General features: G+C 38.8%; 1 protein-coding gene across 5 annotated transcripts in view; it reads right to left on the bottom strand.

Annotated features, from left to right (window-relative positions):
• Positions 1-18,805, bottom strand: part of LOC119786164 (zinc finger protein 236-like) — a 116,616-nt gene that overhangs the window by 82,253 nt on the left and 15,558 nt on the right. For all 5 annotated transcript variants that reach the window (XM_038289339.1, XM_038289356.1, XM_038289332.1 and 2 more), the window contains exons 6-7: positions 16,991-17,163; positions 1,366-1,488 (exon numbers count right to left, since the gene is read on the bottom strand). In XM_038289339.1, coding sequence (XP_038145267.1) covers positions 1,366-1,488; positions 16,991-17,163 — 296 coding nt within the window. The remainder of the gene's footprint in view (positions 1-1,365; positions 1,489-16,990; positions 17,164-18,805) is intronic.

Below are 18,805 nucleotides of genomic sequence, written 5' to 3' on the forward strand. Positions count from 1 at the left end.
ACAGTGCTTCATAAAAGTAGAAAAAAAAACAATAATAATGATTAATGGAAGAAAAGTAAAGCTGAACGAGAAGCAAGAAAAAGTATGTTAGTTTAGGAACATCTTCAGACTATAGAGTGGAGCTGCTGCTGTCTGGTGGCAGTAAGAAGGTTTTGGTTTAAGGAGCTGGGTGCTCCAGTTAGATTATGATTATTTGTATCATTATTATCATTATTGTTAACATCATTACTATAATTATTATTATCATTATGATCATTATTACTATTAAGATCACTGTTATTATCATCATCCTCATTATTATTATTATTATCCATTATTATTGGACAATTTAATAACAAAGGACTAAGTTTGACCATCAAGGATCCTAAAAGTTCATGTCGGGACGTTAAAATGAGTTCGAAAGGTGAAAGTACGGAAGGCAAAGATGTTAAAGCTGTTTAGGCTTGGGCTCCTTTGTTTGTGATCACTTAGTGTTTCTCTTCAGAGTTCAAAACTAACCCTAAGAGTAGTTTTTTTTTTTTTTTGCTGTAAGGTCAATTATTTAATCTTAACATTTATAAATATAGCAAGGAATTTGATTGTGGTTCCACTTTGCTCCATATAAAGACGTTTAAAGTGCAATACACAACAAATGAATAAAAATAAATAGTCTTTAAAATATTTACACATTTATAGTATATTTCTAAAACAAAAAAAAGAATTTTGGTTGAATCAGTGCAAATAAGCAAAGAATGGATCTGAGTGCTTTGACTGATGGTCTTAAATCATCTGGTTTAACAGGCTAAATCTTCACCATCAGGCTATATCTTTGCCAGCACCCCTCAGTGAGATATAATACAAATGTGTGTTTATTTCTAAAGCTATGGCACATATCGACCCAATAAACTGCAGTTTTTTAATAGTAATCTAGTCTAACGCTAGCGTCTTTCATTCAGGTTTTCATATGACCTAATATTTCAGTGTCTGATCTGCACAGCCCTCCATTACTAAAGGCTTGCTGTGATTATATCAGAGCACAGCATGTAGATAAAATACAGGTAAAACATAAGTCTGTAAACTTGACTACAAAATAAGACAATACTCAAGACTGAATTTAGTTCGGGATTCTAATGCTAAGCTTTCAGCAATGCCTTGATCGCCTTGACTCCTAATCAAGTTGACAATAGAAAAACCAAACAGAGAAGTAAGAAACATAAAAGACAAGAAATTCCTTAAAATAACAGTATTACTATAGAAGCCATAGCAGATGAAGATTTATTTCCTTAAAATAGTGTTATGTTCCCTTTTTCTGCTTTTCTGTGAACCAGGAATGTAAGCAGAACAGGAATATCTGAATTATCTCAAAAGCAATGCTTGACTGCTTACCGAAGTGCTGGAAGGCACCTCAATCACAGACATGTGCATCTTGCTGATGTGGGCATTTAGGCTCCCCAGCTTCCTGAATGAACAGCTGCAGTCCATGCACGGGAACACAGGTACTCCTTTGGTCTGTAGGTGAAAACAACCAGATAAGGTATTACTGTCAACTGTTTGCTGCCAACAGGTACTTTCTGTGTTCAACAGGGAAAGATTACTGATGCTCTAAATGGGGATCAGAAGCCTACAGAGATACAGAGCTATGCCTACTGATGGAATGTGAACTGTACCTTGAAATAATGCATGGCTTCACATTGCCGTCTTTACATCCTCTACTTCGAGCATACAGAGATTAAAATAAATATTGTAAACGGCACCAATTTTCTCAGTAAATATATTTCTAGAGGTGCTATTGACATGACATTTTTACCACGTCGGTAACAATCCATGGAATCCAGACATACAAAGAAATAAAACCATAGATGTAGATGTCCAGAATTTAAGTTATGTGTGATAATGTGGAATTGCATAGTGAAAAAATATTGAATATACTTACTGAAATTTATGTAATACTTTGTACAAAAGCCTTTATTGGCAATGACAGCTTCAAGATGCCTCCTGTATGGAGAAATTAGTTGCATGCACTGCTCAGGTGTGATTTTGGCCAATTCTTCCAAACAAACACTCCTCAAATCTCGAAGGTTTCATGGGCCTCTTTTAGGAACTCTGTTCTTTAGCTCTTTCCATATTTTTTATTGGATTCAATTCAGTTGATTGGCTGGGCCCATTCTAACAGCTTTTCTGTCTCTGAAACCAACTGAGTTTCCTTGGCTGTGTGTTTGGGCTCATTGTCTTGCTGAAATGTCCACCCACATTGCATCTTCATCATCCTGCTAGATGTCAGCAGAATTTTATCAAGTATGTCTCTACATAATTTTTTCAATTCATTCTTCTTTCAATCATTTGAAGTTTGCCAGTACCATATGCTTAAAAACAACCCCACACCATGATGTTCCCACCTCCAAATTTCCCCGTTGGTTTGATGTTTTTGGGGTGATGTACAGTGCCACTTAGGCACCAAATATGATGTGTAGTATGACATCAAAGAGTTCAATTTCGATCTCATCTGACCAGACTATATTATCCCAGTATTTCACAGGCTTGTCTATATGTTAGGCAGCAAACTTTAAGTATGCTTCAACATGCTATTTCTTCAGCAATGCAGTCTTTTTTGGTGAGTATGCATACAGGCCATGGGAGTTGAGTGCATTGCTTATTGTTTTATTTGAAACAATTGTACCTGCTAATTTCAGGTCTTTCTGAAGCTCTTTACAAGTGGTCTTTGGCTCTTGGACAACTCTTCTTGTTATTCTTTTCACTCCTGTGTCAGAAATCGTGCTGGGGGTACCTGGTCGTGGTCGGTTTAATGTGAAATGATGTTGTTTTCTTCCCCACTCCCGGATTATGGCCCCAACGGTGCTTACTGGAACCTTCAATGCCATTATTATGATTTGCAACAATAAGGTTGCGAAGGTCTTGAGAAAGCTCTTTACTTTTACCAATCATGACGTGTTTCTTGTTTGTTACCAGAGACACCTTTTAATAGGCCATCGTTTGGGACTGAACCAGCTGATATTAATTTGCACTGAAAAGGAGCAGGATTGCTTTCTAATTACTGAGAGATTTCTGCTGGTGTCTCTACTTTCCTTCCCTCTTTGCACCTCCCTTTCTTCATGTGTTCAATAGTTTCCCCCTGTGCCATTCTACACGTTTACATACAACTTAATTTCTGGACATCTATGGCTTGATTTCTTTGTATGTGTGGACAGTGGATTGCATGGACCATTACCAAATCTGGTGAAAATGTCATGTCAATAGCGCCTCTAGAAATATATTTACTGAAAAAAAAAAGGGTGGTGTGTTAAATACTTATTTTACTCGCTGTACCTCTGATGTAAGCGCTAACATTATACACAGAAAACAGCATAATTGGGAAAATGCTCCTGCATTAAGACGACCTCCTTTCAGTATTGCTAATGTGTTTAAAAATGACAGATAAAACAACGGGATGGGGGGGGGGGGAAGTATTAGATATGATAGAGTTGTCTGTGGTTTACTCAGGTTACAAGACAGCAAGAGAGAGCCAGACCCAAAGCAGATAACAGGAAGGTTGAAAGGAATAATACAGATCTCTTTAATGGAAACCTCTCAAGCTTTCAACTACAATGTAGAATTAAACATTTAGGGATATCAAAAACCTACCTCATCTAGAAATTAGGTACACCGACACGGCTTCTACTTTGCGATGCTAGCTGTGCTCAATGCTAGCTGCGCTCACAGAAAAAAAATGGTTCTACAAACATCTGTTTCATTGTTTTAATAGAAAAGTCCTGATTCAAAGCTACCTCCTAATCAGAAATCATTCTAATACTCATTGTTATTACACGTTCTATAGACCAATTATCATCGTTAAAAACTGGAATCAGCAATCTAAGGTTTGAAATTGGCAAAAACCTCTTATCAATTATTCTACATACAGATCCATCTAAAAAACACCAGCTTTAATTTTCCCTCAACAATCCAAATGATTCGGTTAAAATATTTTTTCATTTAGAAGAAAATTGCCAGATGAAAAAAGCCTAATCTAATTATTTAGGGTGTAAGAGCTGTCATTCCATTTACCTCTAGAAAGAGCTAAATTGAACAGTCGAGGTAATTAGAAGGTGCACCTGTGCCGCCGCAGCTGACAGTTTTGGCAGACATACAAATTATGTATTTTACAGACTTTGCAGCTTTTGATTTTAAGAACTTTAAATTATAGCACAGCAAGGTGCATATTAACCATTTGTAAAGGGGTTGTACTATTTACAAAAAAAGTCTTCTTTATAAAAGTCAATTTTTAATGATTTTTCTGTCTGAGACACCCGTCAAAAAGATAGATTAACCTGATATTCAGCTTAATTAGCAGAATGGTTGCTAAAAACCTGTCTTAATTGCGTAGAATCATAATGTTTTAATGTTTGCCTTGTGTGCTTCAAACACACTGCATCAGATCAGTAACAATTTCAGGGAAGGATGCTCAGCTGTTGTAAGGAGCCTTCAAGGTGTCCAGGAGAGTCCAGTAAGAACCAGGATGGTCTACTGAAGAGTGTAATACGGTTTTTGGTTGCCACCAGTGCAGAGCTTGCCTAACCCATAGCCAATATGTGAATGTAAGTACATGAGCAGCCACAGAAAACAAACAAAGCAGCAAAAGAAACCCCCTCCCCCATAAGAGAAAATCATCAATAACTGAGTGAAATTTAACAATTTGATAGATTTGCAGGTAAAGGCTGTCAAAAGGTATAAAATGTACATATTTCTTCAAAGTTGTCTTACTTTAAAATGAGAGAAATATTTCCAGTAAAGGAAGTTGCTTGGCACTGAACGAGCTCGTATAAGATTCAAATCTTTGGAAGAACGAGGTCAGCTGATATGTAAGGCAGTCATGTTGGACTGTGTTGTCAGGGTTGGTGAGCTACCTCCGTCTGATCCATTTGTGATCGGGACTTTAGTTACCCAGTGGAAAAGGAATCCTAACCAAGTTAAATCTTTCTACCAATCTAGGAGTATAAATCTTTAGAGCTTGGGAACCTTTATAGGGTAAAAAAAACATTTACAGCCTGCACATAAAATACCAACTCATTCCCATCAAATACTACTTTGTGCCCATAGAGTACTACTTTGTGGCCAAAGGTAGAATATATCAGAGGAGGAGGTTGGGGGTAAATGGGGCTGTTGCTTCCCCTCGTCCCTGACTAACTCCACTTACTGATGTTTGTCCCACAAAGTCAGTGAAATAGGAGCATTTTCACTGTTTTAAAAGCATTTTGAGGTTTTAGCCAAACCCTTTCTCTTATTCCTACTTTAACAACATTGCCTTTTAGAGTCTCTAGTCATGCATTTTCCCCTTTACATTCATACATTTTTATTCCAAAAATACCTGAGGAGTGGGCAATAACGGTTTTACTGCATACGTTATGCTGGTTCTGGAGAATCTACTCCCAAATTGCACTTTTTTTGTGAAGCCCAGAGCTTTAATGGGTTTTCTTGTCTGTCTGGGTTAACAGAGTGTAATCAACGCTCTATTTATGTAGACTTGACCCTTTCAGCCCATCACTAACAGCAGAGCAGTATGGAGTCTATATGCATCTGTCCAGAGATGGGAGATGTGGAGTCAATAAGTCATCTCCATGCCATTTATTTATTATGCCCAGTCAGTGAACCAGGTCCAATCTGCAGAGTAAATTAAATTGGCAGATCGGACTCACCTTTTCAGTGGCTGGGCAGAGCAAATATATATATATGGCATGGAGATGGCTTGTTGACGCCCAATCTCCCAGCTCTGTGTCCGTCCAGATCCCGAACAAAGCATCTGCTCACAAAAAACATCTATAGTCAGCCTGCAGCATGTGGAAATACGTGATCAGAGGCGCCCTGTGCAACCAAGCAACACAGATGAAAAATCATCTCAGGTCAGGGAAGAAGCTGAGATCACAAACCTACTGCTGTGAATAATGACCACAGAGGTTACAGACTATAACTGTAGAAGAGCAAGAGAGAAACAAATGGATAAAAATCTGTACTTTAATGATGCGTAATAGGTTGTATTTCATCTTAGGCCACAGATCCTGGTCATATTTTCCTTCTGTCATTTTAAATTTGTTCACCCTAACAGAAAAGGTCCCTATCTCCTCTGCCTTCATCTATGCCTCATGGAGATCATAACCACCATGTGATAACTGTGTTAAAAACTGCAGCTGCCTTTTAGATGCACATATTCCTAACAGACAAGTGATGATTAGTCTTTTGTTGCTTTAGTGGATCACACTGGACCTTTTAAATAAACATATAGTCTTAGTCCTGAAACATGGAGTGTTTGAGACAAACATGTCGGTTAGACAGCGGCTGTTATTTTGCCTTCTGCATTTTTATACAGTCAAATGAGGGACATTGTTTCAGTTTACAGGACACCATGAGAGAAGTGAAAACATACAGCACAGACCTGCACACATCAGGATATCTTGTTATCATATACTGCTGTCAATATTCCACCAACATTCCTCGTACTAATGATAATTCCTTGCAACTCCAGGCCTTTCAGAATCTCATTTTAACTCATCCTCAGCCTGATACTAATAAAACGTAATCAGACGATCCCTGTCCATCATGTTTTGTTCCTCTGTTCCTCTAACTGTTTTGTATAATAGTGTTTTTGTGTGGTGTGTAAAAAATACTATGTCCAAATAATAAGTACTTCATGATATTTCGTGCTCACAGCATTTTTCCTTTTTTCCCTCCTATGTTAAGTTCTCTGGCTGCATACAAATCAGATCCATCATCAAGCTTTTTTAAAATCAGGAGGAAATGTAGTTTTAGCTTTCTATATTCACATTTTATCCATTCTAAAACAGTGTGTTCAGCAGATTAAAATCACACGATTCACAAAACAAATAAAACTATATATTTTCCCTACATCTTAATCTCACTTTTCCTCATCTCACCTAATAAATATCTAATATGTTTTTCCTGCACCAAGTTATATGTTTGTAAGTGTTTTTTAAAATTGCTTTTTAATGACCTTTAAAATGACTTTTTACACAGATTTTAGAATATTCCCAGTTCTTCTTGTAATACATGTCACTTCTTTATCAATTGCAGGAGAATATACATATATGATAATAGAGATTTCAACTGGGAACTTGTTATGAGGCAATTAGCTTGAATAAAAATGTTTCATCTAGATTCATTCACTATATCATAATCAAAATCTCCTTTTTTTTTTTATTACCGGTATTCTTGCTTTTGAATCAAAACTAAAGCATCATTTTAAGGTCTTTCAATTTTGGGGGTAAAATCAGGACTTCTGGTGGGCCATCAATAATCAGTTGCTGTGTGACTGATTTGCTCAGCAGGTTTTTAGCAAATAGGAGGAATTATATAAATGGATGCCACCTCTATTGAAGCCAAAGTCATACAGACTGCCATTAATCAGATTTAATGTGTACAAAAAAAGGAAATAAATTTGTCTACAAAAATTGGGATGTGCCTTTAATGTTTCAGTTGTAATTAATCGTTTCATGTTTGCAAAGTCTAGTTCACTGACAGGCCACAGTATGACACTGATCAGGACAGCTGGAGCCCCCCAGGGCTCGGTGCTGGCACCCTGGACTTCTGCTACAACAACATTGGATGCATCACAGAAACAGAGAGGAGGTTTATGGAGCAAAGCAGAAATAAGTCCTACTAGAGGGAGAGGAGGTGCACTGGGCTGGTCAGCTCTACAGGAAGACACAGAGCAGGCTGTACTTCCTGAGAAACCTACGGTCCTTTAACATCTGCAGCAAACTATGGCAACAGTGGCAGAGGCCAGAACATTGAACAAACTGTTGGAAATGATGGACAAAAACCAGTCGTCCTCTGCACATCATCATCATTAGTAACCAGAGGAGCCTCAGCACTGAGAGACTGCTCCCTCCAAAATGTCTTTCCCTCAGCCTATCAGGGTGTGCAGCTCCTCAGTGGTTAGGAGGAGGTGACTGGGGACAGACGGGAAGGAGCGATGGCCTCTAGCATCCTATACACATTTGCTTCTCTCTGTTGCTTTTCTCTATTATTGATACTATGATGCTAAACTGTCCAATAGCTAATAAATTTTCTGCAAATGTTCATCCGAGAGAAATATTTTCAGTGACCCAATTTAAAGTCCCTTTCACTTCCATATTTTTTTAGGAGTTTGATTCTTCTTTTATAGTTTGATAAATTAAGGTTAGTTTAGAGTTTAGATTATATTCTGTTTCCTCCGTTTGCCTTCTTTGTGCTGCTTATCTCTGATGTTAAGCTTCTGGAATTTGAATTTGAATCTGAAGAAGTCATCCTAAAAGGAAACCTAAAGTCTAAGTCTAGGTCTAAAGCTCCAGGAGGGAAGCAGCTCTGATTTTCAATAAATCTCCTTCAGTGACGTTGGGTGAAAACAATCAACTACAGCGGATGAGTGAATGTTTCTTTTTTTAGCTTCAAGCTGTGAAATCCAACAAAAACAGCCTGTAAGGTGTGATGCTGAAGAAAGACAGGGAAAATGACTTGTGAATGGAAGCAGTTCCAAACTTGACATCAACACCTGAAATGGTGGTTAGCGATAGGCTCGAGGGAAGCCTGTTGAGCAGAGCTCTCTGAAAAAGAGTTTGATTGCTTTTCTGATGATAGAAATGGAAAACATCTGTGAAAGCGAACAGATTGCTCTCAGAAACTGGGAAGTTTTTCTATAGTAAAGTGGCCTCGCTGGAAGCTAAAATGGAGACATTGAGGAGAGTTTGGAGTGTGAGGCTATGAGAGGGCAAAGGGGCTCAGTAAGGTGTTATCAGAGATTTGATTGTAGGTTCTTAGCTTTAGGTTAGGACTGTGCAAAACACCTAAAACAAATACGTTAAAGTAGCATGGTTGGGTAAAAGAAGAACATCTGTGGCTGACATAAAGTTTAACAGAGGAATGAAAGTAAACCAAAAAAGAAAATAACAAGTTTTAACCACTGAGAAAAGTAAGCCAGGAGGTTCCAAGTTAAACTTAAAGAGTGAGACAGAGATCATGGACAGATAGAGGAACTGCAACAAAAAAAAAAGACATCTGCATCATTTTGAAATATAAGCATTGCTTTATAGTATGAACATCTCTGATCAGCATTGATGCTGAGGCTTAAAACCTAAAAGCAAACATCAAACAGCCTGATGATGCAAAACAAATGCAAAAAATATCATGGGAGTAGCCATTACAGGGAAACTGATACATAGCTTAATTACTAAAGGGGTAACAAGATCTCTTCATAACACAAGGACACCTTTTTTCTCAACATAATTACATTTGCATGGATTCAGCTTTGTAGTACCTAGAAAGGTGTAATGTCGAAGTGAAACTGTCAACCCAAACTAACTTCATTTATGAGACTGTGTCGTACTATTAGGAATAATTACATTACAGATGTGACAAATTTAAACGCAAAAAAAAAAAATAATAATTGTTGCAGTACTCTAATAACCTGACAACAGCCAGATGCATGTCTCACTCCGCCTAGCTCCGCTCATATACATCTGGGAACCCGCCATAGGAATTGCCTTTACTGAAGGCTGGGCCTTATCAAAACTCCTTGCATATGATTGTATAAGCCACTTGTCTGTCCTCTTTATTGACGTGCTATTTCAACCACTCACACCGAAGCTAACCCGTGACGCTGTGAGAGGAGGAGCCATTTGGTAGATCAAGCTCTTGCCAAATCCGGTCGGGAGAAGGGCGAAAACATCGTTTCCACCAACAAAAGCCTTCAAAGCCGTTCTCTGATGTTCTTTTAATGAAACAATATCAGATAGATTGGACACCACAGAAGAAATAGCAGCATCAATGCTAACGCTTGCTTCCTCAATGCGAGCCGCCATTGTTGTTGGAATCTCACGGTCGCTTCTCCACTCCAGGACACACCCACCCTGCGTCCTGATTGGACAGACCATAAATTCGGTTGGGGAAATCACTTTCAATGAGCGGGTTCCCAGATGTATGTGAGTGGAGCTGGGCGGAGCGAGACATGCATCTGGCTGTTGTCAGGTTAGCACTCTAAGGCAGGGGTCCCCAACCACCGAGCCACAAACCGGTATCGGTCCGTGGGTCATTTGGTACAGGGCCGCACAGAAAAAAAAAAATAAAAAATATATAGTCGCTACTTCCTCCTAACCAATCGCAATCGCGGACCCAGGCACGCCGTCACAAAGAGCCGCCCTCTCAATCCACAATACAGAGCACATGAAGATGTCGCAGCAAGGAGAGGCGGAGGAAATTGTTCCAAAGAAGGGTTTTTGTAGTTCGCCAGTATTTCGGTTATGGCAAGTAGGACAAAAAACAAACCACAGTCATCTGTAAAATGTGTAGGGAACCAGGGAAAACGAAGTCTGATAACACAACCAACTTTTTTTTTTTATCATTTCATTCATATATATATATATATATATATATATATATATATATATATATATATATATATATATATATATATATATATATTCAATTGTGGACAGTTTCCCACGTAGTTCTAACAATTGAGAGAAAAAATGCTGAGGGGCCAGCAACTTCAAAGTAATAACTCAGGTTAAAGCAGGAAACTAAGCTGAACCATAACGAGGTGCCAGCAGCACCTCTAGAAAAAATACCCCATAGAAATGCTAGGCTAAAGGCTGAGTTGATTGTTGTTTGGGTTTTTGTTCTTGTTGAGTGGAGTTTACATGGTAGCCTAGTCCTAAAATCTTTTAATTACCACAAGCTGGTGGTGTACTATTCCCACCCAAATAGGGTATTCTATTTATTTATTTGTTATATTTATTTTGGTCACTTTTCTGGTCACTTTAGTTTATTCTTGGTCATTATTTAATAACATAACTCAGGTCTCTTAAGTTATTTTTCTTTAAAACAATTGTTATGGTTAAAAAAGTTGGTTAAATAAGTATTTAACTAGAAGTCTGTGTTTGTGTTCTTAAAATTAAATCATTTAGCAAAATCATTAAAAAGTCCAGGCAGAGCTGCACATAAAATATGGTTTCAAATCTTTTCAATAATTAACGATATCGATCAATATGCATTTTTTTTTTTATCGATAAGCTTTTTTTCTATATCGACCAGCCCTAATATATATATATATATATATATATATATATATATATATATATATATATATATATATATATATATACACACACACACATAATTTATCGACGAGTCTGAGTGATGTTTTATTTTGAAAAATATAAAAAAATGTGGTCAGTCAGTGCATCTGTGCCTCTTGACACAGGTTAATTCAGTTCAAGACTCATCCTATCTATAACATTCTATCTTTGTGAAGCGGGATTTTCTGCGGTTACAGCGACCAAAACAAAGCTACGGAGCAGACTGGACATCAGGAGCGTCTGTCAATTTTCTCCGATTACGCCTAGATGGGACCGGCTTGTTGTTTTATTTTTATGCTGTTTGTATTTAATTTTATGCCAGTCGTATCATTTTACCCCCCCACCCCAACCGGGCCGTAAAAATATTGTCTGACATATAGCGGTCCGTGATGCAACCGCTGCTCTAAGGGGTGACGTCACAGGCTTGGTTCACTCTGTATCTGCCAGTTGAATACATTGGTAATTCCAGCTATACCTCACAACATACGAAATTTGGTATGAGGGAAGATGAAGCTAAAAGGACACTAGATCATCTAAATCCCATTGCTTATGTTTGCACTGATAGTACATGACAGGATGCAGATAGAAAACTCTATCTAGATGTGCTATGGGAGGAAAATCTGACAACGGTACATGTGTTTAGGGCAGAGCGGGCGAGCCGCTGTTCACCAACTGTAAAGGAGTCTATATGCCGTCACGAGGCTGACCTGGACCATGTATGTGCAGCAAGTTGTTTGCACATTAAGATCGCTGTGCTGAGAATTGGACATGCTGGATGTGGATATGTGGTCTCTGAAGGACTTCCGAGCAGAAACATTGGAGCGACTGGTAAACACATTTCAGCAATATATCCTGCAGGATGCTGAGGGAGAACACAGACCTTAGGATAACCTGACTGCCTGGTGTGAAAACAGGGAATCATGGTATAAATAGAGCATTTCTCTAGAAGTTCAGACCCGCTGTGCTAGCTTGTGGCTAAGGTACCCTGTGCTGCTGAGAGGTGTTCATCCTGATGGCTGCTGCATGAGAAAGAAAAAAATGTGTTTAATAAGAGGCTCGAATAGAGATAAAATTGGAGAACTAAATTTTAGAGATAGATGTTGGATTTTGAGATGGGTGCAGGGTTGATGAGTTAGTAACTCTGCCTGCTTAGCGTGTTTTTGCACCATGTCATTTCAGTTGATTGTTGCAGCTGACCCGCTTCCAGAGCATGTCGGCCTGTCAGCAGAGTTCAGCTTATAGACGGTGAAATTAGAAACACTCGGAGAAGCTTTCGGCTTTAACCAGGTGTCCGACGGACCACTAGCTTGTCAGACTCAAAAGTCTTCTGCTCTACGTAACTTTTACTTGGATAGAAAGGAATAAACAAAGCATAAGCAACAGGATTCAGACGCTCTAGTGTCCTTTCAGCCTCGTCCTCCATCATACAGATTTCTTTATTGTTTTACAGTTATGAGGTATAGCTGAGGTATTACCAGTGTATTTAGCTGGTATCTTACAAAGCCAACCAATCAGCACCGCTTAGAGTACTGCAACATGGCGGCTTTGTAGTATAATATGGAACCTTATTATGAACCCTGCATACCTTAGCCTCCATGTTTCCCCCATCATTTATCTTTGTTTTTGTAAAACCCTAATGTTTATTAGGAAGTAAAAAAAAAAAAAAAAAAAAAAAAAAACAGGCACTGATAATTGGACCCTTTTAAGGAGAGAAAATATTATTGTCCTCTTGAAATTAATCACAAATTAACTGTGTTTAACCCCGTTTTTAGAAAACGTGGATTGTATTTATTTCACCCTCTGCAACCAGGGCTGATTACTGTCAGATAGCTACAATAGACAGAGCCCTAAAATAAAACCTATACAGCTTCATTAAGTTAATCTAAAATAGGCATGTCAGTCCGTTAGTGCCTTTGTCCTGCAGGTTTCAAGTTTCTGTGCTTTAACACACCTGATTCAAATGATTGCAGTTCAGCATTAAACAGCCATCAATGGAATTAAACTGTGAAACATCTAAAACCTGCTGGAAAGAGTCTGTCCATGATCAACTTTGGGCACTTCTTGGCCTAAATAGTCCTAAAAAGTAAAATGCCCTGGCCTAAAGACACCCAATTCTTGACTTCTACCAGTTTGGAAAAGTTTGCAATTCATTTCTAATACTTTCTGATGTAGTGGAACACGCTTAGTCATAATTCACATAAAGGGAAACAATCAAAACTGGTGAGAGTCAATCAAGGATCCCCTAACCCCCCAAACCGCACTGTTTTTGTTATTGCATCAAACCGTCACCACCACATCTTTTCAGTTTCTTTGAAAACATGTAGGTTCTGACTATCTGTCAACTGATCAACGGGCTAACAAGTTTGAGTATTACTCCAAGAGTAATCCCAAGATCACACAATAACAGCCAGATTAATACACATAAGCCGCTCTGCTCATAATCAAAACTACACTTCTTGCTCGAAACAGCTCTAATCAGATCAAAGATTAATCTCCATGATTGGAAAAAATGCAATCTTTACTTTGTGATTTACAGATTTTGGTTTGCATTTCCCCCAAAGTCGATATGTTTTAATTGATCACAGTGCCTCATTCCCTGTCTGGCAAACCTGTTAAATTACTGCATAGGTCCCAGTTGGAGGCACACTCCCTGAGAATTTAGACCCACCCTTGCAGCCCAGTTCACTTCAACCTTTTCTAACACCTGTAGGCAGATTACAACCTGAGTTTTTGGTGGATTTTTTGCAAAAAGAGATCTAGTGTGGCTGGGCTGGAGGACTGCATCAATCGCTCATCCAGGAGGTCACTAAAGAAACCCTCAACACAACATGGAAAGAGCAGCTGATGTTATTTTCCTCAGCTATTGTCAATATTAAACAAAAATAAATAAACAGACTGTGAAAACCAGCATCCATTGGAGTCTTTAAAGGAAAAAAATTCTAGTAACAAAGAATACAGAGGCCTGTTCTATCTAGAGTACTCAAAAGAGTGTAGGGAAAACATTTTTGATGACATTTTTATGATGTGCTCTCATTGGACATGTTTTCTTTGGTGGAAAACTTCCCATTATGGATGAAATTAAACTTTTTTTGCAAAGAGGAGTGGGCCAAACTTCCTTTGATGGGGCCTAGTCACCTATGAGACTTTATGAAGCAGCTCACTCTGGTTAAATACACCGGCTGTCCAATCATGCTGCTCTGTTGGCTCATTTTGTTTAATTTCTGTGTTCCACACTTTGGTTTTGCTTAATTTATTAGTGAACTTAAGCATTTTGTATATTTACCATTAAACCTTTTTAGCCAAGGTACGATAGTGTGCAAGTATGAAAGAGAATGTTAATGTTAAACCCAATGGAAAAATATTTATAGTCTCAAAAAGTCTAAATAAACACGTTCAGGATTATAACTTGACGAGTATTTCTTTATTCTTGCATGGACATTTGGTTTTTGGAGTTATTTTATAAGCATAGTACGTGACTGAGGTTTAACTACAACGAAGGCTATGCTCCACCAAATATTAACGTAGCACGATTCCTCGCCTCCTAGTGGCGATCTACGGTACTACTGCTCTCCAGACGTAAACAAGCAAACCAAAATGACGGCTCCAGAAAGATTCAGGAAGTTATGTTTTGTAATCATTGTGATATTTCGTTGTTTGCTGAGAGTCAGGCGAAGAAGGCAGCCTTTGGTGAATTTACTTGACAAAGTCGGCTTTTGGGAAGTGGATACGACAAATGATAGTCTATGCAGGGCTTAAAGACGCAGAAAACAACAACGGACGTTGGGGCTGGGGCTGCTACGTAAAAACATCACTGGAAATCATGTGGGATGGTAGGGTTACTACTGAGGCCGACTGTAAGGAGATGACTCGGTCTGCAAAGGCGCTCTTTGTTTTCTGAGAACAGAGCCAGAACTGAACCACGGCGAGCCCTACTGATGAACTAGTACCAGTTTAGCGTGGTTTGGTTGTGTCTGGCACGGTCCGGTTTAGTTCTGCGTGCCATTTACACTCAACAATTATCTCAGTTGCCGTGCTCGGACCGATTTCGGCACGTTTTCAAAAGGCTAGTGTAAATGGGGCTTTAGTTTTGCGGTGTTGTGCAAATATGTCATTCCTTATAATAGTCTACATATTCTGTGGGGATTATTTTTTCTATAAACAGCACACCTGTAAATGCTGGTAAAGATTACATACCCTCTGCTTGTGTTATACTGAAACGGTTTAGGTGAAGAGTAAATCTGCATAATGAATTTGTTCTTCCTTTATTGATGGAGCCACTGCACTCCTTGAGAAGAGCTCTTGTTTTACATTTAAAAATATTATTGCATTAACATTCCTGGAAGCAACTCTAGCACTCGATCAAAAAGAAAACAGGAAACAACGTCAGTCTCCAGGCCACTCAATGTGGATCTCTGCAAGTCTTCAAAGGCAAAAAACACCTGAATCTAATTTATCCACTCGGCAAGCAAATCATGAAGAACAAACTCTCTCCGAAGCAGGAGAGCTGAAGCACACTTTTGGAAATGACATGTGTTATTTAAAAGGCTCCCACTGTTTTAGCCTCTTGAACTAATTCCCCCACCCTGGTCTGTTATTATCTGCCACTATGGAACATACAACCATGACAGTAATGGTGGAGAGAAACAAATTTAGCATATGAAACACGCTGATGAGCATACAGATTCTGTATTTTATTCTTTCTTTCACAAAAAGCACACATGGAAAAGACAGAGTGAATGTGTAGAAGTGGGACATTGCGCCTTCTTTAAGGTAATTAGCAAACTATACTGTCTGTAGTTGTTGTTGTTCTTGACCCTGGAAAAGGGTCCAGTTTGTTAGATCTTTAAGATACTGATGTCAGACAACATTTCTTCTGTTTTTAACTGTCCTGTCTTTAATGCTTTGTAACACATTTCTCTAAATCAGACATGGAGCTAAATGTGATCATTATAAGCAACAACTGAAAATAAAGACAAAGGAAGGCTGCAAAAATGGTTTAAATGTTTTTGGGACTTTTTGAAATGCTCACATCAAATTTATATATTTTCTTCAACTAATCAAAATAGAAAATAGAATCTAAACTGTTGAAGCAAAATACCCACAAGCAAGCTCTTATAAAAAGCAAATATCCTGCGCCGACTGAATTAGATGGAAGCTCGATGTTAAATTTTAGCTGAAGGTGTTATTTTTTGTCTGCTGATGGAGGACCCTCTGAACCTCTCTGATGAATACGGTTATGTTGCTTCACATTTAGGCTGACAGGAAATAAACTATTCAGACTGTGGCCATGGTAAAGCAGGCATCAGCCACCACTAATGACACCGACTAGGGAAATGTAGAAAAAAAAAACACTGGGTGGTTTTCTCTTCAGAGCACCTAAGATATATATATATCAATATATCTATTGATCCCTTTACACTTTTTCAGGAATGGATGACAGAGACCAACATTCAGGCACATTTTTGGGTCATCTTAACATACAAAAAAGCAATCAAGGAAAAAAAAAAAAAAAGAAGAAGCAGAACTTTACCATAATTTCCCCTTTTAACTGAACAATAAAGAGAGCATGTTTCACTATAGTAAAAAGTAAAAAGCTGCACAGCTGAGGGCAGCTGCTTTCTGAACAAGAAGATCTTTATAAATAGTCTGATAAAACAACCAGGCTGCATTTTTAATCCCTTTGTTGCACCAAATAAAGCCCAGCAAACAGCAGTAGAGAGTCTAATGGGTTCATAGATTAACTGACCTTTCATCGAGTGCTTGAGTTTACCAACTTACCACTCAGTTCGAACTTCAGAAAAAACAATGACTGAAACAAAGAAATAAAACACCTGAAAAGAAATTAGCATGACAACAGAAGCTAACTCAGTGCAGTGACTGAGTCCTGTAGTTACCTCTGAATGAACCCTCTGAACATGAGAGTGCAGGTTGCCCTTCTGAGAGAAAGATGCCGGGCAGAACATGCAGAGGTGAGGTTTCTCTCCTGTGTGTTTCACCATGTGAGTCTGCAGCACCACCTTCTGGTTGAAAGCCTTGTTGCAGTGTGTGCACTTATAGGGTCTTTCACCTGAATAGCAGAGGAATATTTGAAACAGAGAGAATTTCTATCAGTGTGACTATTTCTACTGCAAGCTTCCAAATGAGCAACAATGCCATCATCATCATCATTGTCTCTTAATTGGAGAAGATTAGAGCTGGATTGTTTTGAGTCGGTACCATCTCCAAAAACAAGTCCTGACCTAATCGGCTGATTTAGATTCGAAGCCGAATGATGTCATCGTCACCCACCGTTACTCATGACCCAAATCCATTAACGCCTGAATGATGTGTGATCAACATGTGGATGAAACCTGCTGGCGGCATCATCCTTAATTCAGACAGATGAGAGCAACACCGGGGCGTTAAAACTGAACCAGTGCATAACACAGACAAGCGATAAGTTCTCCTCCGTCTTTCTGTTATGGAGGGAAAAGCTGGCTAACTCCTCGATGTTTTGTCAATTAGAAAAATGAAGGACGGAAAAGCAGGAGACCTAAAATATGGGGGAGGTTGCTTAGATATGCATTAATGGGGATGAAAAGACTCAAGTCATGACGACAAACTGGCAAACCTCCTGTCAGCATCTCAGAAACAGCGGAAGATGGAGCAGCGATTAATGCAATTAAAGTTAGTTTTATGGAGGAATTTCTTTGCACATCTAGAGAGCGAAATGTCTTTTTCTTCTGCTTTGTATTTGGAAAACTGTTAAACCTGAGCCAAACTGGATTAAAAATGTCTGACAGCAGAATTCCAGTCTTGCCACAGACCTGATTGAAGACACTGGCATTCACACCTGCTTCAATCCAAATACTTCCTGCTGGAACCTCAGTCCCAATCTAAAAAGGTTTTCTTCCAGTATTTCCCTAAACTCCCACTACCTTCTTTGTCCTTCAAAAAGGAAACGTCCCCACACCATGACACTGCCACCAACATGTTTCAGTGCCCTTCAGAGGCCACAGCTTTTCACAGCCTGTTCACTGGTTATTGAATTCCTACAATATTCTATTATTCCCAGAATGCAGTGGTACGGTTACTCGACTGGAGATGCTGTGGGTTCCCAGGTGCAGACGAACTGAGCACACTTCAACCTGCGATGGGATTCTGAAGTGTAAAAAACAAGGAAGTGTTTAGTAGTTTATTATTTTTGAACTTTTAGATCCAGCTGATAAGCAGCCATCTCTGGAGGTCCCACACAGCTTTCCTTCCTTTATCCTGCAGATGTTGCTCCAACTTTGCCTCCAGCAGTTGTTCTTGGTTATCAAGGTCAACAGACTGTGCTCAGAAAATCCTTCTTTTTATTTCAGACATAGCAGGAAACGATGCCAGGCAGATATGGATTAAAAGTTATTTTAAATTGACCAAAACGTTTGAGCCTGATAGGAAATGATAAAGGTATCTCCTGGTGGAGAACTAATCAAATCATTTCCAAGGGGTTGACATAAAAATATTGCTGTTCTGTTTTTGATTTTGATAAATGAGAAGTGAAAAGAACATTGGCACTAAATCTATCAGAGGCTGCTTTCTTTATCGTTTTGATGTTTTACCAATTGTGCTTTTAATCAGCTCCAATGCTTGAGGACCAGAGGCCTCCCTGCCATTACCTTCATCTTTGGTTACCTCCACAGATCCTTCAGAATCGGGTGTCTAGCTGTGCTTGATTCTATCGGAGC

Source organism: Cyprinodon tularosa, unplaced genomic scaffold (genome assembly GCF_016077235.1).
Source record: "Cyprinodon tularosa strain WSP-4 unplaced genomic scaffold, ASM1607723v1 ctg107, whole genome shotgun sequence".
Lineage (NCBI taxonomy): Eukaryota > Metazoa > Chordata > Actinopteri > Cyprinodontiformes > Cyprinodontidae > Cyprinodon > Cyprinodon tularosa.